The sequence below is a fragment of the Pan paniscus genome, chromosome 8, assembly GCF_029289425.2.
Source record: "Pan paniscus chromosome 8, NHGRI_mPanPan1-v2.0_pri, whole genome shotgun sequence".
Lineage (NCBI taxonomy): Eukaryota > Metazoa > Chordata > Mammalia > Primates > Hominidae > Pan > Pan paniscus.
The window spans coordinates 20598838-20626222 of NC_073257.2; the positions used below are offsets into that span (position 1 = coordinate 20598838).

Below are 27385 nucleotides of genomic sequence, written 5' to 3' on the forward strand. Positions count from 1 at the left end.
AGCGGCGGCGCCTGGAGCCGTGTCCCCTGCATAACCCTCCCGCCCGGCAGCCGGCGAGCTGTTTATACAGCTTTACCTGTGCTATAGTCCTATCCAGTAAAAACCCTCGCTCGGCCAGGGTAACCTAATCCAGGGGCCGAGGCGGAGGAGGGGGCGGTGAGGCTGGCTGGGTTGGAGACGGAGGTGTGCGCGCGCCAATACCCGGGGTCTCTCCTTTGCCCCTCCTCCCACCATAGGGAAGGAAATATGGACATGGTTCGGGTGACAGAAATGGGGACCCGGGGCTAAGGAGGAAGGAGGCCAGTTTTCACGGCCCTGTCCTCCGGCTTCTCTCCTTTGAACAGGCTCTGGGGACCTCCGCGGCGGCCACAGCTGGACGCGCGCCGCGAAAGGCGCGGCGGTCCCGCGGGCGCCCGGCGTGGGCTAGAGAGGCCGGCCCTGGCCTGGCTCAGGTCGCCCTCGCCCCGCTTTCATCTTGCCCCAGTTGCCCTTTACAATTGCCACACCGAAGGCAAAGCAAGCAAGGAAAGAAGCCGGCGCCTCCCCAAGCGGACCCTCCTTTCCGCGCAGCCTCGGCCACTCTTCCAGAGCGCCCCGGTGCGTACTGCGGCGGGCGCAGGGAATCGAATTAAACGCCTCTGGGCGGTTATTGTCTTTCTCTAATTGCTCGAACAATGGCCTCTATTAAAATGGAGACACCCAATTAAAGGCCCCGCCGGGCCGCTCTCGGCTGCCGGCAAAGCTCTGGCCCCCGGCCTGCGACGTGCAGACCGCGGGGCCGCGGACCGGGCTGGTGCGGGGTACTGGCGCCGGCCTCGACACCTTTGGCCTCCACTTCCTCCCCAGACTCACAGCGACAGCGGCCGCTTCACACCGTTTTTATTGACCGATCGCAGTCCAGCAAGATTGATCGAGCTGGAATGGGAAGGGACTTCTCCTCCCCCAGGCCCAGCTCGCCAGGGCCTCGGGCCGTGCTGCAGTTTCTGGCCTTTGGTGTCGCTCCCCGCCCCCAGCCCCGCAGATTCCCGGCTTCTTTTCTGTCTTTAACTGCGCGGCCGGGACCGCCCAGGCAGGCGCCGGGGCTCCGGGGGGAGGGACTCGGCGGCTCGGCTCGGCTCCGCTTCTTTCTCCTGCCTGCAAATATTTGCTGCCTCGCTGGAAATCCGAAGATTTCGCGCGCGCTCTGCTTGCAAAGTCTTTAAGTAAACACGCTCAAATGACCGCCCCGGGCGGTCTGAGGCACGCTCTCTCCCCCTCCGCGGGATTAGTAACTTTAGGACTTCGACCCCGGGGCTCCGCTGTGCCTGTTACCCAGGTCGGGCAGCGCGCGGGCGCCCGGGGCCGCTTCTCCGGGCACCTCGGCCCCGCGGAGCTCGCCTGGAAGCGCCGGTTGCCTGGCTCTGGTGGGTGGCCCGGCCGCGAGCATCTCCGCGCCCTGGGTCTGTAGCCCTAGGGCTGAGCCCCAGAAAGCCGCGCCTCCTCTCTGCGCCATGGCCTCTGCTTTCTGTACCCGACTGGGTTTCCCCACTTCCACTGGGACAGGGTCTCTTCGCCCCTGGGAGGGCGGGTGGGAGGGACTTGCACGTGGGCATGTGTTTAGGGGTGTGTGTGGTAGCTTAACCCCTACCGAGCGGAGAAAGTCCGGCTCCATTTCTCACCTTTTCCCCAAGAGGACACACATACCCCGCTCAACTTGACGCCTAAAGCAGCGGCTTCCAGGCCTGGGGTTTCGGATAGGCCAAGCCGGCTGCCGCCGACCCGCACGCCGCCCCGGGCCCCGGCTCCTCTCCAGGCGGTGGCCGCGCCGTCGCCTGCTCGGCTGCGGGATGCTTGCTCCCAGGGTCCCAGGCGTCCAGGTTGATCGCCAGCCCCTTACCCTGGTGAGGGAGGCTTTGCGCCCTGCAGAAGCCCCGGGCCCTGCGGCGGCGGCGGCGGCGGCGGCATCCTCCTGGTCGCCTCCTCGCTTTGCTCCACCCGAGCTCCGCCGGCTGCTCCTTGAGAGGAAGGGGACTCGCTAGACCAGGCCGAGGCCCAGGTACCTGGGAGGGGGTCGCGTCAGGTCTGCGGGAAGGCGCCCAGGCTTCTCCGCAGGAGGCCAGGATCAGCTTTGTGGCGGTGGCACAGGGAGAATCAGGACCACCTTTCCCCCTTACCCTCGGCCAGGAGCCCCCTTTCCCTCCCCCGCCCGCCAAGGGAGGAGGAAGCCCGGCCTGCTCTTGCCGACGAGGCGGGTCAGGCCGGCGCCTGGCCTGGCCCGGACCCCCGCAGCCCGGCTCTCCGCCTCAGGTCACGCGCCGCAGCCTCTCCAGCCTCGCTCCCTTCCCCCTTCCTTCCCCGTGGGTCCCGAGGCCGACCTCGGCCCTCCCTCCTCGGCATCCCCCTCCCATCCTTTTCCCTCCCCCGCTGCCCTGTGCTCCGGGCTCCGGGGCTGGGCCCGTGACGTCAAACCCAGTGTGGCGTCGGCGAGACTGGCCGGCGCGGGCCATCAAAAGAGCAACGTCCTCTCTCCCAATTACCCACTGTCAGTCCGGGAACTGGGGCGGACCGGCTGGGAATTAAATGTTAAATACCCCCTACCGGCTGGCTCCATTACCCGGGGCATCCAGCCCCAGGCCCCCCACCCCTCTCTGCCAGCCTCAAACCACCCAGACCAAGAAGGGCCTTCGAGATCTTTTATTTTTCTAAAGGTGGGGGTTGCCCTTCTCCATCCCCGGCCAGTCCGACTTGGTGCTGGCGATTGAATTTAAACGAATAATCCCTACTTCCCCAACCAAAATTAGCGGATAGGCGCCCTTGCACCGGAAGGCCTCCTCACCAGTCTTTTCTTTTTGTCTTTGAAATAATTCTTAGCCTCAGAAGTCAGCATTTTCAAGACCTGGCATCCGCAGCGTTTCTGTCGCGGGGACTTCTCTCTTCGGCTCTGAGGTCTCCGCGCGCAGAACCCATGGCAGCTTTTGGTCTTACGCGTGGCTGTGAGCTGGGCTCACGCTGCGTGGCGCATCCACCCCTCGACTGACGCGCGGAGAAGCATTTTTCATTTTTTCTTTCAGCTTGTATCCTTAATCTTAATCCCGGGCTTCTTAGCAAAAATGTGTGTGCGTTCGTTTCTCCTTGTTTATGGAGAGGTTTCCGGTGAATGTTAGACAGCAACTAAATAATTAAAAGGTTTAGAGAGCGCTGTGATCAGGAGAAGATGCGGGCAGCCTGGCTGGCCCAGGAGAGACGAGTGGTCAGAGAACGAAAGGAAAATCGATGCCTCTTAACTGGGCCGCCTAATAACGGGAGACCAAGTGGGCTCAGGAGAAACGTGGGGGGGGGGGGGAGCTTTCTTTAAAAAATTGGGGTTCTTTCTTTCTGTCCTATATATGGAAATTCAGCCCTGTTTTCAAACAAACATCAGATTTAAGAAGGTGAGGACTCCAAAGAAGATCCAAACGCGAGACCAGGAAGATTCACGTTTCCACTACTTCTTCCAATACATTTCACTAATTTCTACAGGGATAGTGTTTTAAAACACGACGACCCTCACACACCAAGGCGAAGTTGAATATTGTTGTTGTTCCTTCACCGCATGAAAGGAATCCTTCAGAACTTACTTTCAGGGACGGCTTCTTCTATCTCGAATTTTTGCATTTGTAGGGAATTTTATGGGGTAGAGAAGCGAAGAGGGAACAACGTCTCCAATTCAAATAAAACCCCAAATTAAGCTCTCAGCCCCATCGGTGGGATAGCCTGCGGGGGAACCCACTCCCTCTCCTGGCAGCATTGCCCTGGGGACGAGCAGAGAGTGGATTTGGAGTCTTCTTTTCCCGTCTGACCCCTGCTCGCCCGAGCAGCATTTTCGGGCCAGCGGCTGCAGCCACCCGGGCGCCGCTAGGGGATGCAGTGGCTCAAAGGACCGAGCGGGCCGTGCAGGTTGGAACCCGCGGGGCGGACCAATCGCGGCTCGGCCACAGCCTCGCCCGCTGATTGGTCCCTCCAGGCCCCGCCCCCGCTCGCCCCGCCCCTCTCGCTGGGGCGCCTCGGAGCCGCGTGCCCTCCGCCCCGGGGTGCCCATTGCGCAGAGCGTGGCCTGGAGACCCGCGAGCCGGGGAAGGTCGCCGTGGAGTCCCGACCAGAGGCCGGGGTTCGGGTCGGTGCAGACCGAGGGCTGGTTTCCTCGACTGTGGGAGAAACGCCGGGAGCCGGAGTAAGTAGGGCTCCGGGCGGGGCGAAAGGAAAAGTTGGGTCCCTACAGTGAAGACCGAGTTCTTTCTGTCCGTCTACACTGAGCGTACTCGGGGAATGAGTTAGAGCCAGTCTCTTCCTCCCCTCCCCCCTTCTCATCCCTCACTGTTGCCACTCAAGTCAAAAGCACACATTGATTACAAATATTAGGTCTGGAAAGGGCAGCTGCAACAGCTGAAGCGTGTTCACTCTGGGGGCTTGAGAGCGCAGAAGGCTCGGGAAAGAGGTGACAATGACAACAAAATTGACGCGGACGCTCCAGTCAAAGGCATCTCCCCTTTATCCGATGACTCACCCTCTTAGGAAGTCGGCCCGAGAGGCAAATCTCAAAATACCTTGACATGAAACATTTTGTTTTTCTGATCAATTTAACGCGCACGTTTCCCCACATCGATGCGCTCTCCCAAACACCCTGCGTTGGATCCTAATAATGATCCATGCGTGCCTATTTTTTAAAAGTCTGAAAAAGAAAATTCTGCCCATCGAAATGAACTTCATGAATGGGGCAGGCTGGCTGCACCGGGACGGAATCGTCCACCCGACCCGAATGAATTGGCAGGAGCCGCGGCCACATTTAAAGGGCCAGAGCGCGCGTTCCCTCCCGTCCGCCCCCAAGCCCCGCGGGCCTCGCCCACCCTGCCCGCCGCCCCTCCGCCGGCGGCCGCCCTCTGAGGCGCCCCTTTCCGGTCAGTGGAGGGGCGGGAGGAGGGGCGGGGGTGCGCGGGGCGGGGGGAGAAGTCCTGGAGCGGGTTTGGGTTGCAGTTTCCTTGTGCCGGGGATCCTGTCCCCTACTCGCCAGCGCCAGGCTCCTCCCCCACGGCGCGGATGACACTAGAACCTCCTTAAGTTGCGTCGCGCCACAGCTGTCTGCGAACACTGAGCTGCCTGGCGCCGTCTTGATACTTTCAGAAAGAATGCATTCCCTGTAAAAAAAAAAAAAATACTGAGAGAGGGAGAGAGAGAGAGAAGAAGAGAGAGAGACGGAGGGAGAGCGAGACAGAGCGAGCAACGCAATCTGACCGAGCAGGTCGTACGCCGCCGCCTCCTCCTCCTCTCTGCTCTTCGCTACCCAGGTTGGTACTGGTGACTTTTTTTTTTTAAAGTTTGATTTTTTGCCCCCAACCACTTGGGAGGACCTAAATCAATTTTAAAAACTCAACTCTCCTCTTTTGGAGGTTTTCTATGGGCTGGGAGGACGGTCCCGGGACCGGTGTCCCCGAGGGAGGGACTTGCCCTCCAAGTTGTAACAGTCAGCCCTGGGACTTGCCCTCCAAGTTGCTCAGCCAGCCCCGGCTCCCGCGAGCCGGGCTGCAGGGACGTCCCCGAGAGCCCTGCGGGCTCCGCGGCCGTGTCCCCGCGCTCCTGTGCGGGTCTCGGGTGCGCTGGGCGGGCGGGCGGCGCGAGGGGAGGTTGTGCCACTCCAGCAACTCAGGGGCTCATCCAGGTCTCCCATTCTCTCCCTTGCAGGTGACCCGAGGAGGGACTCCGCCTCCGAGCGGCTGAGGACCCCGGTGCAGAGGAGCCTGGCTCGCAGAATTGCAGAGTCGTCGCCCCTTTTTACAACCTGGTCCCATTTTATCCTGCCGTACCCAGTTTTTGGATTTTTGTCTTCCCCTTCTTCTCTTTGCTAAACGACCCCTCCAAGATAATTTTTAAAAAACCTTCTCCTTTGCTCACCTTTGCTTCCCAGCCTTCCCATCCCCCCACCGAAAGCAAATCATTCAACGACCCCCGACCCTCCGACGGCAGGAGCCCCCCGACCTCCCAGGCGGACCGCCCTCCCTCCCCGCGAGCGGGTTCCGGGCCCGGCGAGAGGGCGCGAGCGCAGCCGAGGCCATGGAGGTGACGGCGGACCAGCCGCGCTGGGTGAGCCACCACCACCCCGCCGTGCTCAACGGGCAGCACCCGGACACGCACCACCCGGGCCTCAGCCACTCCTACATGGACGCGGCGCAGTACCCGCTGCCGGAGGAGGTGGATGTGCTTTTTAACATCGACGGTCAAGGCAACCACGTCCCGCCCTACTACGGAAACTCGGTCAGGGCCACGGTGCAGAGGTACCCTCCGACCCACCACGGTGAGTGCGCCCGGGGTGCCGGCGCTCCCGCCGGCCGCTTCAGCCGTCCCGGCTCGGGGAGGTCGGGAGGGACCTGAGGGCGGGGAGAGGTCAAGCGAAAGCCCCCATCTGCCGTTCCTGGTTCATTTACAAAAAAATTGGGGCCCGGAAATGGGCGAGGAAGGCCTCTGGCTCGTCGCGAGAGTGTGTTTTGAAAGAGTCGCAGCAGGCGCCTCTCCCGGCTGGTGGCCCTGGGGCCTGGCGCTCACCTGGCGGGCGCCAGGCCGCAGACCTCCGTCTCTGCGCGGCTGCCGGTTTTGGGGGGGGGGGGTCTCGGGATGTCCCCAGGCGCGGGGTGCCCTGGCTCTGCCTCCGCGGGTCCGGGCTCTCTGGGCCCGGTAGCCGGCGCCGGCCAAGCACGGCTGGAACCCGGCTCTTCCAAAAAACCTGGCGTTCCCTGTTACCCGCTAGCTCTTTCTAGGCGGGGTGGGCGGGGTGCAGGGGGCCCTCTGCCAGCGTCCCTCAATTCGCACATTTTCAGAAAGGCCCCAGAGACCTATTTATTCACACCCTTCTCCTTGACCTTTTCCCAGAGCTAGTGCCTTTGGTTTTTAGACAGGTCTCTTACCTCCTGGCTTCAGGAATGGAATTCTGATGCTGAAGGGGTTTGGGGGGGAAGACCCCTGTCTTAAGTTTGAGGGATCTGAGATTTCCCAGATTCCCGGCTGCACAGAATTTTCTTGCGTCTTTGCTTTCAAGTTGCCTCCTTGCCTGCAACTCTTGCCTTACTCTGTCTCTGGGTACTGCCCTCCATTAGCCTCCCACCTAAGATGTAGGATACACCCCCGTTTAAATAAAGGCAATTCCAGTACCACCTCTTTCCCCCTTTCACCTGGAGAAGTTCAGGAGAGTTCTGAAATGTAAAAAAAGGAGACCAGGCCTGTGTAGTTTGAGGAAAAAAGATCGAACACTTTCCAGCTCTAAGTTTGTTCCTAAAGAAGAAACAGGGGTAAAACATCGGGCAGAAAAAGTGTGGGGCTTTCTGAGTCCAGCCAGACCGAATTCTGCCCTGATCCCCCTACTCAGAGCCTGCCTTGGCATGGATGACATAGCCCCTCCGGCAGCAGGCGTCCTCTACCCTGCTGTCGCCAGGTTTTAAACAATCGTTTCTGCGGATGGGGCGCTCTTTGCCCACGTTCTGTGCGGATCAGCAGTTAGGTGGAAATGCGGTAGAGGCAGACTTAATATTATTTACTATACTACTTCCTGCATAATATGAATCTTGACCCTTGGTGTTCAGAGAACTCTCTTTCCCTCTCCACTCCCCTCCCCTTCCTCTCTCTTAAGATTTTAGTTTCAGTATTGTTCTTAATGGTTGAATCGAATGTCAAATGCTGAGGCAGGTACCGGCTTTAAAGATCAAGAAGTGTGTGGATTTGCACTTGCTTTTTAAATGTACCCCTCAGAGTGTATGAGTTACAGCTACCTTAAGATTGTGCGTTTTAAATGAAGGCTAACCAGACTCTGTGTCTGAGTCATCTTTCATTTAAAATATACACATCAACTGGAATTTTGTGTCTTAGGGGCTCAGGTGAAAATTCATCTATGGCACTGGTGGGATCATAGCTTTATTGAGGGTGCATGGGGCTTACGTTATCTCCTTCTCCTTTAGGATTTGGGAGGGTGAGAAAAGCAGAGAAAATGACCATCCCAGGGTCCAGCCTTGGGAACTTTCTCCAACAGCCCGAGCAATGAAAATGTCCCTGCAAATCCCATTTTAGGCCTTTTGCGGGCAGCCTGGCCGTTTCTGAGCAAGCACTGGGTTAGGTTTCCGGAAACTAACCCTGAAAGTCTCCTGACTTCTGTCCCAAGGCTTCTCCTTCCTGCATTTGGTGCTGGGAGCTGGGCCTGACTCCAGGGTCGTTTTCTGGTGTGGAGCAGTTGTGTGGCCGGGCTCCATCCTTCAGGCCTCCTCACTCACAGCCGGCTCTCTTATCAGGCTGGTTGGGATTAAGTCCGAGTCAGGGAACTCAGGGCCATTGAAGGAAACCCATAAATCAAGTCAGGTTCTAGAGAGAGACCTTGGGGAATGTGATTTAGGCGGTGTATCTGGAGAGGCCAAATAAGCAAAGGGGCCCTTCTCCCCCTCTGCAGCAACCTCTCGGGTGTCAGCCACAGGCCCTTCATTCTGCTACATTTGATGGGACATTCTGTGGGAGAGATGGGTGAAGGATTCTGTCCCCAGCCTGACCCCCAGGTGTGCCAGGCAGGTACTCCGGAGACCGCCGGGATGTGAGAGTGGGCCTGAGCCCGGGCTTTTGCTGAAAGGGAGGCCGATGCGAGGTAGAGATTCCCCAGGTGTCCCTGACAGGCTCCCAGGGCCACACTCACCCTCCTTCTCTCTCCTGCCCTTTCCCCGTTGCCCCACAGGGAGCCAGGTGTGCCGCCCGCCTCTGCTTCATGGATCCCTGCCCTGGCTGGACGGCGGCAAAGCCCTGGGCAGCCACCACACCGCCTCCCCCTGGAATCTCAGCCCCTTCTCCAAGACGTCCATCCACCACGGCTCCCCGGGGCCCCTCTCCGTCTACCCCCCGGCCTCGTCCTCCTCCTTGTCGGGGGGCCACGCCAGCCCGCACCTCTTCACCTTCCCGCCCACCCCGCCGAAGGACGTCTCCCCGGACCCATCGCTGTCCACCCCAGGCTCGGCCGGCTCGGCCCGGCAGGACGAGAAAGAGTGCCTCAAGTACCAGGTGCCGCTGCCCGACAGCATGAAGCTGGAGTCGTCCCACTCCCGTGGCAGCATGACCGCCCTGGGTGGGGCCTCCTCGTCGGCCCACCACCCCATCACCACCTACCCGCCCTACGTGCCCGAGTACAGCTCCGGACTCTTCCCCCCCAGCAGCCTGCTGGGCGGCTCCCCCACCGGCTTCGGATGCAAGTCCAGGCCCAAGGCCCGGTCCAGCACAGGTAGGAGCCAGTTCTCCCCTGGAGCCTTTTCTCCTCCCTCCTCCCCTTTTCCTCAATCCAGGGCCGCACCCAGAGGGACCCCTCAGGGGAGCCGGGGTGTCCCAAAGCCTGCTGAGATGCCATTCTTCCCATTCTTCCTGCCGGGAAGGCACTGCATGTCCTCCCATCCTAGCTCACGCCTGGCCTCGGAAACAGAGGGGAAGTGGGATCTGATTTAAAACCCCCCAATGAGCTGGGATAGGAAAAAAGACAAACAAAAACAAAGTCATGCCCTCTTCTGCCTGTCACAGGACTTCTGGATTGGGCTGGTAACCTTTAGTCAGTTTCCAAGACCAAATGGAAGGCCGAGGGAATAAATCTTGAGTGTTTCATGCTAAAACGAAACCTCCTCAAGCCTAAACAAACGCAGGTCCCTCTATGACCCCTTTGGCCTCTGTCATTCTGACTGTTCCTCTCGCTCAGCTCAAACGGGACCACGCAGTGAGGACAGTCCTTTATTAGACGTGTAGACACAAAGTGTGTGTGCATGAGCCTGGCCAAAGCTGCACGCATATTCTCTGCGTGCAAAAGGGGGCTCTCGGCTGAACTGGGAGAAAGCGGTGGCTTTGCATTGGGGAAGCAGAGTTGAATGAAAATCAAATGTCGCCTGGCCCAGTTAGTTACCTGCAGCGTCTCCTAGAGCTGTCAGTGCAGTCAGGGGCAGGAAACCGTATTAGGACATATTGCTTGGCTGAGCTGCAGCCAGAGGAGGTAGAAAGGAACGGAAAAGTGCTCCAGGTGTGTATCTCAGCTTCCTGTGCTCTGTTCCTTTCCAAAATGCAAACGCTGCCTAGCAGCACGCTGCATTTTTATTCAATTGGTGTCATTACTTGCATGAAGAAAAACCCCACACAAAACACTTTGGCTTTAAAAATAAATCGATCTATCACCAATTCCATTTCTAAACAAAGTAATTGAGTCAAAAGAGAGCTAGGGATTCTCTGATATTGATTTAACTGTATTTTTAGACAGGGTTTGGTGAAGATTTTGATGTCTCCTTAAGCGTGTCCATTTCAGAGTGGGCATCTCTTCTCTGATCCGCTCCAGGTATCTTGCCTCCGCTGTCTCTCTACAGATCCTATATAGAAAGCAATCGTGAAAATCACTTGTCTTTTAGGGATGAGATGAGCAGCCTTGAAACCGAGCTCCCAAAGCTCCGGTTTGAAAAACTTCAGAGGGAGTACTCTGGGAGCCCAGTGACCATGAGATCAGTTTTCAGGGTTTTTTTCCAGGGTGACATTCACTCCGACTGCCTGAGCAGGACTGTCTCTATTTAGTTGATATGTTTTAGCTAATCCAATTATTTTCAGACTGCTGCACGCGACAGTTGCATTGTTTATCCCGAGCCAGGAACTTTAATAGAGTCCGGATGCGGTTAGGCTGACAGAAGAACTCAGAGCTGCATGTTCAGTACATGAAAGTAGGCAGGAGGGAGAGGGAGGCAGGCTAGCTGGTGGAGTCAAAAAGAAAGCAAGAGGCCGGGAGAGCTGGAGGCACAAAGTGGCCACGGTGCCTGGCAGGGGCTGGGCTTGGGGGTGGAGGGAAGGATTAAGAAGTGGGGTGCAGCTTGACTCAGAAACACAGGCTGGGGAGCTGAATCGAAAGAGAGCAGACCTGTGCATTTTGAGGTTGTGATGGGATTTCTTTTCTTTTTCTTTCTTTTTTTTTTAAAGTTCTCTTTTCTGGTAAGGCTATGAGGTTGGGGAGAGCTCGTGGTATCTGAGGCCGGGGTAGTGGTTTGTGCGGGGGGAGGGGACAGAGTGACTTTTCCAAGATACTCTGGTTTCTTTACCCTCATTTCCGTGTTTGATTTCTCCCCCTCTTGTGCACACTTTCTGCCTTAAGTTTAGTCTTTTCTTTCCTCTCATTTCTTTCCGTAAGACTCTGAACATGGAGGGGAGAAAGAGAGGGCCGTGGTTTCCCTAAGCCAGAGCTAGGAATACCGATACACCGATTTTGGTTTTTTTGGCGAGGAGGAGAGGAGGCCATTTCAATTTGGCCTTTTTACTTCCTCCTTCTTAATTCCTTTCTCACAGTCATGAAAACCAAGAACAGCACACCTGGCGGGGGCGGCGAGCGAGCTGGGACTTTTGGGAGTGTGGAGGGGAAGTTTTGAGAAGCCCCTCCTTGTGCAGGGGGTGGAGGTGGTGGGAATTCTTCAGGAGGGGATTCTCTTGGTTTTAGTGGTTGCTCTCTCTCTCTGTCTCTCTTTTTTTCCCCCTTTAACCTCTTCTTTGCAAATGCATTTGCTGAAGGAGGACACAGAGAAGAGAGAGTTTTTGGGGTTGTCGCTGGAAACGGTTGAAGTTGTGGTTAGGGCACCTATTGCTATCTTAACGCCTGGGCTTTCGGGGCTGGGACGAAGCTTTTGCAAACAAAAGACAGAGTCTTTGTGTCCAGGGCTGCTTCTTAGCTCCCCTGCCACCTTTCCAGTTGGGCATCTCCCTCCACTGTCGTCTGATCGAGCTCCTGCCCTGCTCCCTACCCCCTCCCACAGCCTGGTTTAAGGGTTTCAGGCCAAGGCGGAGCAAGAGGCATTTGCCAGCAGCTGTTGAATGTCAAGAGGCCTCGCCGCTCTGTGGTTCTTGTCACCTAAGAGAGAGGTGTCTGCCTGAGCAGCTCACAACAGGCAGGGGTGAGGAGAGGGGAGGAAAGAAGGCAGGAGAGAGTCAGGGCCTCCATTAGGAAAATTGGCTGTTTGCTGAAGTCACAGACCAGAGGCAGCAAGGAAAAAAGAAGAAGAAAAGCCCATAGGAGGCAATGGCAACCTTGCCGAGTGAATCAAGACAGAAAATTACCCTAGTGTGCAGAACCTTGTTGAAGAGGTAACCGTTGCTAGCTTTCAAGGTGTTTCTGAAAAGGAAGCTATCACCCTCCCCACCACCCTGCAAATGAGAGGAAATCAGACTGATCATGTCAGGCTGGGAGGTCCCCCAGCATCAGGGTGCCCAGGAGCCGGGTGGCAACCACGCTCCCCGCCTCCAACCACAGCGGCCTCTCCTCACACTGCCCTCTGCCCAGTGCCCAAGTAGGGGAGGAGCCCGAGGGGGTCCCCTGTCTGGGCAGGGTGGGGAGTGGGCCTGCAGTCCTAGCTGGGACAGGGCCAGTGCTGCCCCAGAAGGGGCTGACCCAGCAGCCACCAGGGACACAAAAAGGCAGGCCTGCGGCCTGGCTTGGGCTGCAGCCGGTTACTCGCCCACTCACCCTTCACTCTTTCCTTCCAGCCTCCCCCACATCCAGTCTGCCACGTCCCTCAGGCTTTTGACCCCAACTGAAAGGTGTCTGGGTGTGATTCAGGCCTGAGCCTTTTTCAAGAACTGAGAAGAGCCGTTGGGTACTTAGGAAGGCGCCTTTGGCATGCACTGCAGCGTGTTTGTGTTTAATCTCAGGGGTTCTGGGGCACAGCGAAGGCTCTCTGGGGACCCTAGGCTAAGAATCTTTTGGAATGTGGAGCAAAAAAAAAACCTCTCTTACATCCTCATTTTTTTTTTTTTTTAAAAAAAAACAAAGTAGACAAAAACTAGTGGGCACCATCCCTGACTTTCAAGGGTGCAAGACCCTCTTCCATTTGCAAAAGTCTTTAACTTTCCTGAAGAACTTACCCCTGGAGAGGATCACAGGCCCCCAAGTGTGAACCCCCCTAGTTCCCTCCTACTTGATCTGGGGCTTTCCAAAGGCCCAATAGGTCCCATATCTGCCAAGGCAGATTTTTCCTCCTTTTAGGGGAATCAAAATTCTCAAGCACCCTACTGGGTTCTCTTCTTCTACCCCAGTGGTCCAGGCAGGTTGGAGGTCATTAATTACTCTCTTAAAACAAAACAGTCTTCAGAGCTCATTTTTCTTCCCTACCTACCCTCCGGGGTCCTCCTCTGGGCCTCCCCTCTCTGGGGGACCAACTTGGGTTGAGCCTCCTGTTCCTGCAAGGAAGGGGAGTCCTGGCTTTCTCTGGGCACCCAGAAAACTGGGCACTAGAGACCCGTGTGTCCCTGGGTCCCCCAAAACCAAGGAGATTCTCCTAGAAAGCATCTTTCTCTTCCTCTTGCAAAGTTGAAATCAATTAGCCAACTCCCTCATGTCTTGAAATGGTAATTTAAGGGATTCTTCCAAGGAGCTTTCTGGGTGGGTCTGGGTCGCTTTCCAGCCTGGGCTGAGGGAGTGAATGCTGCTCAAACTTCCTACCGGCCTGGCTGGTTTTTCATTTATTTTGTTTGTTTGTGTTTTTGGGAAAAGAGAAACTGTAGGCAGGCCTTGGTTAATGAGCAGCCACCCCGCTTTGTTAACTTGCCTCTTCTCCTGATCTTCCTCTGATCGGCTTCACTCTGTCCTCCCAAACCTTCCCTTTTCCTTTTTCCCTCCCTCCCCCTCTTCCAGGTTCCCTGCCTAAAATTTGCATTTCCCCCTTGCACCCCCTGGCTGGGGTCATACTTTAACTTCAGTCTCCGTAACAGCGGCTGGAAAGCTATGGAAACCCCTGCTGGGTCCTAATCGCTTCCTTTCCAGCCAGGGACATTTGCAGTTTGATTGGAAGTAAAATCTAAAACCCTAGCTAGTGAAATCAATCAGCTGATTGATCAATCTATGCATCTATTTATTATCTGTTCACCTATCTAGCCATTGATGAATCCTTCCTTTCCCCCATCCTAATCTTCATTATTTAATCAATCTCTATAGACAGACCCATGATGATAATGGGTCACCTTTGTCTTCCTTTTTTTCCTTTGAGGGAAATGAATGGAATGTTTGCCTTTTGCCACCATCCAGGGCTCAGGATTTTCTCAGGGAAGTATTTGTAGCTGGAATCTGCATTCCTCCTTGGTCCTGCCCGATCATCTCCATCAAGTCGGGCAAGCCAAGAACAGGGTTCTGTTGCAACGATGCATCTGCCCCTTCTGCGGGCGCCTCCATGTGTGTCGGGGGAACGGTCATGCCAGGACAGCATTCCCCAGCTCAACTTTGGAGCATCTTGGAAAGAGGTGGGGGTGGACACACTCCCCAAAAGAGGAGGGAGAAGGAAAAAAGTTCTCCATTTTACGTTTCTCCCCCAGTTCCAAATGCTGTCAGCTTTCCTGCGTGTTTTCCTTCCCTAAGTGGCTTATCTGTGCTTTTGTTTCCAGAAGGCAGGGAGTGTGTGAACTGTGGGGCAACCTCGACCCCACTGTGGCGGCGAGATGGCACGGGACACTACCTGTGCAACGCCTGCGGGCTCTACCACAAAATGAACGGACAGAACCGGCCCCTCATTAAGCCCAAGCGAAGGCTGGTAAGTTCTCGGGAAGGGATGGATTCCACGCTGACCATTCTGGGTTTCTCATTTCCTCTCTTCCGGAAGGACAGCTTTCTGCAGGAAATTGACAGGATAGCCTCCAATCATGTCAGCTGGCTTGGGACAGTTTTTTTTTTTCCTTTTTCCTTCTTTCTTTTCTTCTTCTTCTTCTTTTTTTTTTTTTTTCAAATTTGATACACAGAACAGCTCTTTTCCCCTCTTTTTCCCCATCCATGTTTCTTAAGTCGCTTGTGAACATTTTAAGGAGACTGAATTCTTGGTTATCAAATCTGCAGTGTATTCCTGAATAGAATAATGGTATGAACAGGACCAGAGCAGCTGGTTTAAGTGCATTGATGAGCACTGTTTGACAGATAGAGACATTTAGTATGAGGATGGAATGTTCCAGCAACCATCCAGAATGGGTTCCTGAAGTTGTGGCGTGTGGCTTCCCAGGAAGGATCACAGACTCATTGCAATGGATGGATTTGTTATGCTAATGCTTCAAAATGGTTGGAGCTGATTAAATGAATTTCAGAGGCTTCACCGGCAACCAGTGAGCCTAATGCCTCCTCCTTTCTTGGTCTCAGCATTTGAGAACTTTCCACAGGCAATTCCTATGGGAAACGTCGTGTGAGTCCTCTCATACCTGGCATTTGGTCTTATTTTCTCTTTGAACTACTACCAGTAGGGTGAAAGTTTTTTCTCTCCTCTCTCATTATTCTTTTAAAAACTTTTTAAGCATGAGGGATCCTTGAGAAAACCTGGCTCTGTCAAGCATTTATAAGGAAGACTCATAGGGGACATTCATTTGCAAGCTCCTCTTTGGAAGTTTGAATAGTGAATGTATGTGACAGACAAATAACAACTCTAGCCACAGCTAAGAGATCAAAATGCTTTATGTGGTGCTGACATTCACCAAGTCGAGATGGGAGGAGGGGAATTTCCCCACGCAGATTAATGGATAAATTAGCATCCATCAATTTCTAAGGAAGGAAAAAGAACACCTCTGTATTCTTTTTAAAGACTACTTTGCCCTCCCCATCAGATTGTAGTGCAACTCAACACCTTTCACATCCTATTTTGAAGAAGGAAAAACTTTCTTTTTTTTTTTTTTTTGAGACAGAGTCTCACTCTGTCACCCAGGCTGGAGTGCAGTGGCACGATCTCGGCTCACTGCAACCTCCACCTCCCGGGTTCAAGCAATTCTCCTGTCTCAGCCTCCTGAATAGCTGGGAGTAGGGACACCCGCCCCCACACCCGGCAAATTTTTGTATTTTCAGTAGAGACAGGGTTTCGCCTTTTTGGCCAGGCTGGTCTCAAACTCCTGACCTCAGGTGATCCACCCGCCTCGGCCTCCCAGAGTGCTGGGATTACAGGCATGAGCCACCGCTCCCGGCCAAAGAAGGAAAACTTTCTAGGGATGGAAATGTCCACATGACTTTAATCTTTGACAATCCTGGATATCGAGGCTTTATTCTTTCTGATCTTTGCCCCCTTCTCCAACTTTCTCAACCTTCCCCCACCTCTCCTCCAGCAGTTTGGGTTTTTTTTTTTTTTTTTTTTTTTTTTCCTTTCTCTCATGTGCAAAGCTGACTTCCTAGGAAAAAGCTGCCGGATATCTGAGCACTGGAGATAACTCATAAACAACAACTCAGCTTCCCCAACCTAAACACCAAGATGTTTGAACGTATCAGAACAAGAAGTGTTTGAAAAAAAAAAAAAAAAAAAAAGGCTAGAGGTGTTAGTGCAGAATGAATATGATCACACCACAAAAGAATGTTTTGAATCACTCAAAAACCTGGCCTTAGTAAAAAAAAAAAAAAAAAAAAAAAAAAGAGAGAGAGAGAGGAAAAAAAAACAACAAACAAAAACCTTCTTGTTAAAATGTGTCTTGGTACCATTATAGTTGTTTTTTTTGTTTTTTCTGTTTTTTTCTAATAAAAGTAAAGAAGGAAAAAGAGGGATTAAAAGTCTCAAGGCATGGGCTGATTGGTGAGCAAAAGTTTATTTGACATTTTCTTGGGTCTTCTTCCTCTGTCTGGTCAGATTGCAGAGGAGGATCGTAATTCCATTTTATGCAATTTTGTCTCCACTCACCTTTCATAGGAAATTTCTAGAACTCTGAGTAATAATTGCTTTGAATTTTAGAGTTCAATGACTGTCACATTTTCATCTGTCTTTTCTTTCTTAATCATCTGTCTTGGGTGGTTTGATGTTTTTAGTTCTATAGAATTCATAAGCTACAGGGAGGTAGAACACAGGACACATTCAGATTTCTTTCTTTTTCTTTCTTTCTTTCTTTCTGTTTTTTTTAGCCCTGAGATATATTTGACTTCTGAACACCTAGAACCTTTTGTTTTCTTCTTTCCTTTATTCCCTGACCCTTTATTCCAGTTCCAGCTTGCTATTTTTGTGTGATACATTTGCAGATTCACTGAAGACCACCCAGCCCATATATAGCTAGCTCTTCTGTGAGATGCGTATTTAACCCTGAAAAAACTAATGCAAGAAATAGGAGAGATGACCGAAGGGAAGACTCATAGATTCTTTTCCCCCTGGCATTGCCAGGATTTTCATACATCTCACCACTAGTGAGAGGCTGAGCTGCTTGCTTTAATATACTGTACCTCCTGCTAGTGACCCAAACAGTGTGGCTTTGAGAGACCCTAAGTTCCCATAAAGTTTGTAGTACTGGAAGCATCTTCCTTTGCTTTTATTTAGATTGCTGTCAATAGACTGCAAAAGATTACATGCTGTACCTTGTCATCTGGAGCTCTGACTTTACCAGTTGGCATTATATGCTTGTACTCTGTACATTCAGAATTGCTGGGCTAGGAAACCCAGGTGCCTGAGTGATATTAATCTGCTATATCTGCGTAGCTCTTCTAAAAAAAAAAAACACTATAGGAAGATAATAATCACATATAATTTAATTGTCAAAATCATTAAGCACTGGTTTTATGTAGTACTTTCTCCCAAAAAGTACACAAATGAAACAGTTGTTTAAGCATTAAATTACCATGTTTCATAAAGGCAGTTGGGCAGAGGCATATGGGGTTAGGTCAGCACTCATGGACAATGTGAATTACATTCAAGATGGACAGCAAAAGACTCCCATCTTCTCCCTTATGATAGGCCAGGGCAGTTTTTAGTTTCCAGTTCCTTAGAACACAGAAAAGAAAGAATTTTTTTAAAAAGGTCATAATATACTCTGTTATTTACATCCCACAGAAGCATATCTGTGAAACAATTTAGCAACTTTGAAAGAAAAAGGGTCACTCAGGTTAATTCAAAATTGTCACTGGGTTCTCCATATCTGGCAGCTTCAGGTGTTGGCTTCAACTTTTTGCTTGATAAAATATTGATATAAAACTGTACCAGGATCCCAGGCCGGGTGCGGTGGCTCACTCCTGTAATCCCAGCACTTTGGGAGGCCAAGGCGGGTGGATCATGAGGTCAGGAGATAGAGACCATCCTGGCTAACACAGGTGAAACCCCGTCTCTACTAAAAATACAAAAAATTAGCCGGGGCGGTGGCGGGCGCCTGTAGTCCCAGCTACTCGGGAGGCTGAGGCAGGAGAATGGTGTGAACCCGGGAGGCGGAGCTTGCAGTGAGCCGAGATCGAGCCACTGCACTCCAGCCTGGGCGACAGAGCGAGACTCCGTCTCAGAAACAAAACAAAACATAACAAAACAAAAAACAAAAAACAAAACTGTACCAGGATCGCTATAGTTCTTGTTCTGTGTTCTTATAACCATACCAGAATTTTCTTCATCACAGACAGAGACTAAACTCTTTCTTCTCTTACCTTTCCTTTGATAATATTTTTGATCCAGGAATGGGGATAATTTTGCAGTTAAAATTTTCTTTTTATGGTGGAAGGTGAGGAGGAGAGAGAGGTTTATATTAGAAGTGACCCAACTCCATTTTCTTCCAATGGTTTTTTTCAGTTTTATTTTTTTAAAGCGTGAACAGAGAATAGTCACCTGATCAATTTAAATATGTCAAAAAGTGAAAGAAAAATCTCTCTTTTAAAGGAAATGAGGGCAGTAACACAACCAAGGAATCAAAATTCAAGTTGAGGCTGACCTTTGACCTGCAACTATGCTACTCCATGAACAGCAAATAGGAAATGGCTGATTTCATGAAGGTGGACTGGTATCAGAGGAGGCGAGGGATCCAGGGTTCCTGATGAGTGGCAACATTCCTTGGTCTTTTGAGTTTGTTTGATTGGTGAATCAAATTTAGGTGACAGCCAGCTAAAGAGAGTGAGGGTGGCTGTCTTGTGAATGGGAAGTGACCAAGCTTGAAAGCACAGACTGTGGTGGCTCACGCCTGTAATACCAGCACTTTGGGAGGCCGAGGCAGGTGGATCACTTGAGGTCAGGAGTTCAAGACCAGCCTGGCCAACATAGTAAAACCCTGTCTCTACTAAAAATAGAAAAATTAGCCGGGCATGGTGGCAGGTGCTTATAAATCCCAGCTACTCGGGAGTGTGAGGCAGGAGAATTGCTTCAACCCGTGAGGTGGAGGTTGCAGTGAGCTGAGATCACACCACTGCACTCCAGCCTGGGTGACAGAGCGAGACTCCATCTCAAAATGAGAAAGAAAGAAAGTGCAGGCTGTGTAAATTTAGGAGGTCTTGTTGACCTAGGATGTCCTACTCGGTGCTTCCTCAGGTGTGTCATCCATGTGTGTGTGCCACACACTTGCACAGACATTCTTTGCAGAATTTGCTGTTGTGTTGGCACACTGTTCTCTTTATAACTCAGCATTTCTTTATTTGCGATCCAGAGTGTTTTTGGTGCTTGGCTTTGCGCCTCCTTTGCTGTGAGTGCATCCTGATGGCTGGAGCCTGTTTGAGGATGGATATTCTTGGGAGTTGTGTTTGAAAACAACCTCTTGTGGCTCTGGACTTGGTGAAAAAGGCAACTGAAAGCCCAGTTCCAAAATGAGGCTGGCTAATTCAAAATTGCCACCCATAAAAATTAACCCTCTGGTGTACTTTGTGGGATGAGGGTAGGAGGCTAAGACTGCCAGGGAGGAGGCCCCGGCTTCCTGCTCCTACCGGGGAGCAGCAGGTGAAATTCTGACCACGTTAGTGCAATCCTGACATGCTCCACTGGAGTGGCGACATTTTTCTTCTCGAGGCAGATTTTGGGGATCTGTATTACTTTCATGTGGGCCACTTGCTAGTTTTGATTTCAATGATAATTTCTTCCTTCCTTTTTTTTTTTTCAAGCCTGTCTTCATAGTGATGACAACACATTTAACATTTGTTTTGATTTTGCCTTCTCCTCTCTCCCCACTCTCAGTCTGCAGCCAGGAGAGCAGGGACGTCCTGTGCGAACTGTCAGACCACCACAACCACACTCTGGAGGAGGAATGCCAATGGGGACCCTGTCTGCAATGCCTGTGGGCTCTACTACAAGCTTCACAATGTAAGTGGACTGGGACCAGCAAGAACAGGGCTCGCTTCCTGATGGTGACCAGCAAACAGTGTCACCACCACCCTCTCCAAGTGAATCGCTCACCATGGGGGCAGATGACAGGTTCCAAATAATTGATGCAATAGGACCTAGCTTGGAAAACTACTCTGTCTAGCATAGCCGTGCTGAGGCCGAGGGGGCTCACAGCCTGGCAGCCACACGACCCCCTTGGTATGCATTGGACACTCCACATACCGTGCAGCAATCCGATGTGCTGAGTGGGCCTGTGTGGTTTATAAGGAAAAAAAAAAAATCTTCCTTTTGGAAAACAAAAAAAGCCACCGGTCCTATTTTGTTGTTTCCTTACATTTTAAACTCTTTGCAGAAAGAGAGAATGAAAGAGAAAGGTAAATAGAATTGTAATGTGTGGCAGGGGGTCTGGAAACTAAGACGACCCATTTGGTTACTGAGAGGTAAAAAGTCTTGGCTAAATCTGTGCTACAAATTTGAAATGGATCCTATGTATAAAAGACATGGAAAAAAATGTCTGACAGATTTCATCTGATGTCTTTGTCCGAACCAACTTTCACGTGCAGAGAGCTAGCTCCTGAGGAAGGTGGCTGGCCTGGGGGATGTTACCATACCAGGGAAAATAAACTGTCATTTTCTCCTTTTATATCATGTTAGCAGAGCGGTAGTTGCCAGTCGCCTGAATTTAGTTGTGTCATTTCTGATCTTTCCATTTGGGGTCCTATCATTTTGTAATATATCTTAATCTTAAAAAAATTTTTTTCAGTTTTTTTTTTTTTCCTGAAATCATTCTGGCTCAGAGGCCATGATTCTAGTGAGGCTTCAAGTTTACATTAACTCTAAAGACAAAAATGGTTATTTTGGTCTTTCTCTGTGTTGTTCTCTCTCTCCTTCCTTTTTAGCTCTTTCTGATTCTCCTAAATTCTCTTGGCCAACCTGACTTTGGCAAAGTCCGGGGCTGAACAGGGAGGAGACAGGGACTTTTGCTTGCGGCGGTTCTGGCAATGAACTCATCTTACTCAGGAATACCTGGGAAATGGGGAGGAAGCTTTTCTGGTTGGATTTTTTGAGTCATAAAGAACTTCTCAGGGTGACCCCAGCACCCTGCTTCTTTTTCACTTCTTGGGAGCAAGTTGCTGTGATTCCGAGGAGCCCTGTACGCTCATTCCCTGCCTGTGCCAACTCTCTCGCTGTGGCCCTGGTGCAGTGAATGAAACTAGAGTCTTACTACGATCCCTTATTCTCCCTTAGGTCCTGGGACTGTGGTCTATATACATTTATCAGCAATTCAATCCAAGTTCTATTTTAACTTTGGGGAATTTGCTTGCTGACTACAGTAGAGATAGAGATTCGTGATTAAAATCTGGAAGGCTTGGGCTTATAAGCTATTAGGTTATTAGCATTAGGGTTTATTAGCTATCCAGTCATCAGCACTGCCTATGAAATTATTTTTGGGCTGTAATTTATGGATTTCAAAGAACTTTCATGTTACTTGATTACATTTGAGCCTGAGATAGTCCCATGATGTAGACAGGGCAGAAATTATTTTTATTTCAGTTTTACTTGAGGGAGTTATGACTCAGAAAAGCAAGTCGCTTGTACAAGCTAACGTGGCTGAGAAAGTATAAGAGTCAGGGCCCATTTCAGAGTCAGGAGGCTTTCCTGGGAAGTTGGCAGTGTCAGAACTAAGAGGAGAACCAGGGGAAAGGGAATGCTCTCTTTTTTTAGAGTATAACAAAATTGTAACAAATTGTGTGTGTGTATATTTCATCCCTATATTCGTGGAAGTATAGGAATTATAGGAGATTAACTAGCTATATGTTTTTTTGAATAGTTAGCTGGGATGAGATATGATCTCACTTGTGTCTGATCATATATATATATATTTCTGAAGAACATGAATTTCTCAAATCAAAGTAAAGCTGAGGAATCCTCTCCATGGCTCACTTCTACCTCCTCAATCTTAATGAGCTTGGTCTTCATGGCTGGGCTCCAGTGAGTGGGAGACAGAAACTTTCTCATCCTCAAGAGTGGTTTTTCCGTCTTCTCTGGTTTACCAGGAATTTGTAAAAGGAGGCGATTGATGTGTATTGAACAATAAGAGATAATAATCTATTAGCATTGTCATCACGTTGCATTTCGCTCTGCCCTTCCAGACATCTCTACATGGATGCCATAAGCTCTTTCTTCTTATCTAGGTGTTGAGATAACTGCCTACCTCGGTATCAGCATCTCTCAGTGGTGTTGTGACTGGTTATCTGGGGTTGTGTGGCTACTGGTGTAACTAGATATTATATTTAGATACCTGGCTATGTATAGCTAGATATCGGCATCAGAGCTGTGTATCTGGACATTATCTTGGTGAAGATTTGATGTGGGAGTAGATTCCTGTCATCTCTGTAGGCTGCATCTTTATCTTGATGATAACTTTGAAGAAGGAACCTGGAGATGTTCCTCTGGCAGTGACCTTTCTGGGCTCTCCTGCCATTGGTCACGTTGCCTTCCTGGGCTTGGGGAAAATAAGGTCTCAGCTCCAGTGTGGGGCTTTGTTTCCTTCTCCAGGTGACCTCTCCCAGCTCAGCTTCGGGAAGCTGGGTGTTGGCTGCTCTCAGCAGGTTGGCCATTTGAATTCTTCCTTTCTTAGCTGTGATTTTCTGGCTTTGGGAACAGACAGGTAAAACCCAGAGCCAGGGGTTCTCCACCCTTGAGAACTGTGGCGGAAGGCAATGCTTTCAGCCCGGGAAGTCAGGAATGGCCAGGACACTGACATTCACTCCTTGAGTCTGTTTGCCACCCTCCCCTGGGAACATGGCCAGATGTGGAGTTTGCTCTTCCGGGCAGATGTCTGCTGTTGGGGTTAATCTGCTTCTGCCTCCCTGTGGGGAGTAACTTCTGTTTACTTTGTAAAGTTTCCTTTCTTGATTCTGGGCCCCCAAAGCAAATGTGTTTTTAAAGGCAAATGAGGTTTATCAAGAAGAGAGAGATGGTAGATGTCTCCAAGACTGAAGTCTCTTGACTTTGAGAGTAGGGTCTGGTCTCTGTCTCTTTACTCTAGCACATTCTTGGTCTTTCCTTTTCAAGATGAGTGCCCTTTTGTGCTTTGCACCCCATAGATGGTTATTAAATACATGTTGATTTGTTGGTTGGCTGTTTGTCTGGTTAGAAGTGGAGAGTCAGAGCTAGGTGGAAATAGCACTTGCAACCATTGCAGCTGCTGTTGGAATGACACAGGCAAGAGATCACTTTTGGGCCAGGCGCGGTGGCTCATGCCTGCAAGTCCAGCACTTTGGGAGGCCGAGGTGGGCAGATCACAATGTCGGGAGTTCGAGACCAGCCTGCCCAATATGGTGAAACCCCGTCTCTACTAAAAATACAAAAATTAGCCAGGTGTGGTGGCAGGTGCCTCTAGTCCCAGCTACTCAGGAGGCTGAGGCAGGAGAATTGCTTGAACCCGGGAGGCAGAGGTTGCAGTGAGCCGAGATCGCGCCACTGCACTCCAGCCTGGGCGACAGCGGGAGACTTCGTCTCAAAAAAAAAAAAAAAAAAAGATCACCTTTAAGAAAGGCATGGTTTCATAAAATACAACCCGGCTACGTATACATTCTAGCGGAAGATTTTATGGCACCTCTTAAAGGCCAGGTAGAAGAGAGGCAACCGAAAGTTACTCAGTAGAACAGTACAGTCCTCATTTCTTCAAGGCAGACAGCCTTAACCACCTAGAGGCTGATGACCTGGGGAGTGCTTTTCAAGTTCTGAAGCAGATTTGTCAAAGTAGACAAAATGGCATTTCCCTCCTGAAGATTCTTCACTACCTCGATTCTTATGAAATAGTCTAAGGAAGTTCTGAAGAAATAAGACAAGTGAATTCTATTTTCGTTACCAGAGAAATACAATCGTACTAGATGGGGCTCTAATCTGGTAACTGTATGTATTTTAGTTCTTCGGTCCCTGGGAAGGAGACAGGAGAAGGTGGGAGGGAGGAAGGGGCCGGCTGAAATGGAAACAGATCCCTGATCCGGGGCGGCCAGTGGAACCCTTCTTGGTGTGCGAGAGCCTGTGCATTTCAGAGGCTGCAAAAAAGTAAAAAAAAAAAAAAAAAAAATGATCTTTGTTTAGATTAACAGACCCCTGACTATGAAGAAGGAAGGCATCCAGACCAGAAACCGAAAAATGTCTAGCAAATCCAAAAAGTGCAAAAAAGTGCATGACTCACTGGAGGACTTCCCCAAGAACAGCTCGTTTAACCCGGCCGCCCTCTCCAGACACATGTCCTCCCTGAGCCACATCTCGCCCTTCAGCCACTCCAGCCACATGCTGACCACGCCCACGCCGATGCACCCGCCATCCAGCCTGTCCTTTGGACCGCACCACCCCTCCAGCATGGTCACCGCCATGGGTTAGAGCCCTGCTCGATGCTCACAGGGCCCCCAGCGAGAGTCCCTGCAGTCCCTTTCGACTTGCATTTTTGCAGGAGCAGTATCATGAAGCCTAAACGCGATGGATATATGTTTTTGAAGGCAGAAAGCAAAATTATGTTTGCCACTTTGCAAAGGAGCTCACTGTGGTGTCTGTGTTCCAACCACTGAATCTGGACCCCATCTGTGAATAAGCCATTCTGACTCATATCCCCTATTTAACAGGGTCTCTAGTGCTGTGAAAAAAAAAATGCTGAACATTGCATATAACTTATATTGTAAGAAATACTGTACAATGACTTTATTGCATCTGGGTAGCTGTAAGGCATGAAGGATGCCAAGAAGTTTAAGGAATATGGGAGAAATAGAGTGTGGAAATTAAGAAGAAACTAGGTCTGATATTCAAATGGACAAACTGCCAGTTTTGTTTCCTTTCACTGGCCACAGTTGTTTGATGCATTAAAAGAAAAAAAAAAAAAGAAAAAAGAGAAAAGAAAAAAAAAGAAAAAAGTTGTAGGCGAATCATTTGTTCAAAGCTGTTGGCCTCTGCAAAGGAAATACCAGTTCTGGGCAATCAGTGTTACCGTTCACCAGTTGCCATTGAGGGTTTCAGAGAGCCTTTTTCTAGGCCTACATGCTTTGTGAACAAGTCCCTGTAATTGTTGTTTGTATGTATAATTCAAAGCACCAAAATAAGAAAAGATGTAGATTTATTTCATCATATTATACAGACCGAATTGTTGTATAAATTTATTTACTGCTAGTCTTAAGAACTGCTTTCTTTCGTTTGTTTGTTTCAATATTTTCCTTCTCTCTCAATTTTTGGTTGAATAAACTAGATTACATTCAGTTGGCCTAAGGTGGTTGTGCTCGGAGGGTTTCTTGTTTCTTTTCCATTTTGTTTTTGGATGATATTTATTAAATAGCTTCTAAGAGTCCGGCAGCATCTGTCTTGTCCCTATTCCTGCAGCCTGTGCTGAGGGTAGCAGTGTATGAGCTACCAGCGTGCATGTCAGCGACCCTGGCCCGACAGGCCACGTCCTGCAAGCGGCCCGGCTGCCTCTTCGCCCTGTCGTGTTCTGTGTTAGTGATCACTGCCTTTAATACAGTCTGTTGGAATATTATTATAAGCATAATAATAAAGTGAAAATATTTTAAAACTACAAAATGACATCGTATCCACATGGTGGCCGAGCTCTTCTAGAATCTGGTAGCTCTAGCTAATTTCAGAGAAAGGAGCTAAAAGAAACAACAACCAGACATGTTAAGTTATTCACTAGGAACCGATGCTAACCCCAGAGAGTCAACGTCTATTTTGGGGGGAACTGGGAATATTTGGAGTTCTACATGCGACCTGGAGGAATTTATCCTGGGGCCGGGGTGACATCTGGGGTCCCCTAGTGAGTGGCAGTGTGTCTTCCTGCTCTCCTCCTGCCCTCGAAGGAGGACTGGGAAGATTTCCACGCTGAGATTCCCAGGCGCAAACTGCAGCTGATGCGTTCCTCGAGGTTCTCTTTGAGATGGAAACGAGCCGGCTGCTCGAGTTCATTTCTGTTTTGCTTTTCTACTGTTGAATGAATACCACCACAGTGAAGGGATTATTGGAATGTTTTCGAAACACAAAATAACCATTTTGTAACTTCTGCTGTATAGTTTTCTTTTCCTGTGGATGGAGTGTGTAACTACAGCACACATTTAAATGAAATCTCTGTTAATCGCCTCTGCACTATCTTAGCAAATATTTTAAACCTAAAGCTAAATGTTGAAATAAAGGTGTAGAGCATTACTGAGATGCAAATGGAGCTCTCTCTGGCTCCTAATTAATGACCTACAACTCGACTGTTGTTTCCAATTACTTTTGAAACACTGAAGGAAAGAATCACTGCTGGCTGTGGTAAACTTGGGAGGTTTTGTCATATAGTTCCAATGTCTTAAAGTTTGCCACCGCTTTGCTTCATGAACAGATTTGAGTTAATGCCCTTTCACCTTAAGAACAGGGAGTTCAAATTCTTGACATTCTTAGGGCTGGACAAGGGGCGGGGGACACGTGGAAAAATCCCAAACTCAGTATCTCAGCTACGTTTTGTTTTAGGTACATTTCATCCCATTCCTTCTTCAAAGAAATGTCATTTCATTGTTGCGGGCGTTGATTGAACCTTCTAAGATGTTTCTAGCAGATGATGCAACAGCTGTAAAATATAAATATATATATAATAACAGTGATTCAGATCCTTTTTCTTTTTTTCTTTTTTGAGACAGAGTCTGGTTCTGTCGCCCAGGCTGGAGTGCAGTGGCGCAATCTCGGCTCCCTGCAACCTCTGCCTCCTGGGTTCAAGCGATTCTCCTGCCTCAGCCTCCCAAGTAGCTGGGACTACAGGCGCCCACCACCACGCCCAGCTAATTTTTGTATTTTTAGTAAACATAGGGTTTCACCATGTTGGCCAGGCTGGTGTCGACTTCCTGACCTCAAATGATCCACCCACCTCAGCCTCCCAAAGTGCTGGGATTAGGGGCGTGAGCCACCGCGCCCGGCCGATTCAGTTTCTTCTTTGGAATATTATCATATATTTTAATGGCCAGAATGGTTTGGTTCTTTTTTCTTTTTTCAAAAATATAAGACACAGTAGAGGAGCAATACTAAAGCGGGTTTAATCTAGAAAAGTAGAACAAGATTGCAGACCTAAAATATGGCTAAAAATTTTTTGAGTCGATTGTATTCCTAATTTCTAATCTGTTTCACCTCTCTTTTGAAGTTGTTGTATTAGCACATCTATAGGAGAATATGGGTTTTTTTTGGAAAATATCTGAGGATTTGGGTTATTTCTTTAAAACATTTAAAAAGCCAACATAATAGAAAAAATTACATATGAATTGAACAGTTCTGCTATTTATAAACTCCTCTGTAGTGCTTTTGGATTTCAGCACTTTTTTCATTTATTCAACAAATACCCAAGT

The 27385-nt window shown here is 50.2% G+C and overlaps 2 protein-coding genes across 2 annotated transcripts; one reads left to right on the top strand and one right to left on the bottom strand.

Moving 5' to 3' along the window:
- Positions 1-862: 862 nt before the first annotated feature.
- Positions 863-3895, bottom strand: LOC130540503 (uncharacterized). Its single transcript, XM_057298792.1, has 2 exons — positions 2816-3895; positions 863-1994 (listed from the first exon to the last, which is right to left on the bottom strand). Exons 1-2 carry the CDS (start codon positions 2864-2866, stop codon positions 1701-1703), a joined length of 345 nt encoding a protein of 114 aa, XP_057154775.1. The 5' UTR covers positions 2867-3895; the 3' UTR covers positions 863-1700.
- A 636-nt stretch (positions 3896-4531) lies between these two features.
- Positions 4532-25593, top strand: GATA3 (GATA binding protein 3). Its single transcript, XM_003827806.6, has 6 exons — positions 4532-5300; positions 5695-6304; positions 8714-9250; positions 14404-14549; positions 19872-19997; positions 24132-25593. Exons 2-6 carry the CDS (start codon positions 6064-6066, stop codon positions 24414-24416), a joined length of 1335 nt encoding a protein of 444 aa, XP_003827854.1. The 5' UTR covers positions 4532-5300; positions 5695-6063; the 3' UTR covers positions 24417-25593.
- Positions 25594-27385: the final 1792 nt, after the last annotated feature.

Bases quoted from the DNA above. Each gene is read 5' to 3' on its own strand.
- LOC130540503 (XM_057298792.1), bottom strand. From the start codon at position 2,866: ATGCTGACTTCTGAGGCTAAGAATTATTTCAAAGACAAAAAGAAAAGA. The intron at 1,995-2,815 runs GTGAGGAGGCCT...CTTCCTCTCAAG, and splicing joins AAGACAAAAAGAAAAGACTG to GAGCAGCCGGCGGAGCTCGG.
- GATA3 (XM_003827806.6), top strand. From the start codon at position 6,064: ATGGAGGTGACGGCGGACCAGCCGCGCTGGGTGAGCCACCACCACCCC. The intron at 6,305-8,713 runs GTGAGTGCGCCC...GTTGCCCCACAG, and splicing joins GTACCCTCCGACCCACCACG to GGAGCCAGGTGTGCCGCCCG. The intron at 9,251-14,403 runs GTAGGAGCCAGT...TTTTGTTTCCAG, and splicing joins CAAGGCCCGGTCCAGCACAG to AAGGCAGGGAGTGTGTGAAC.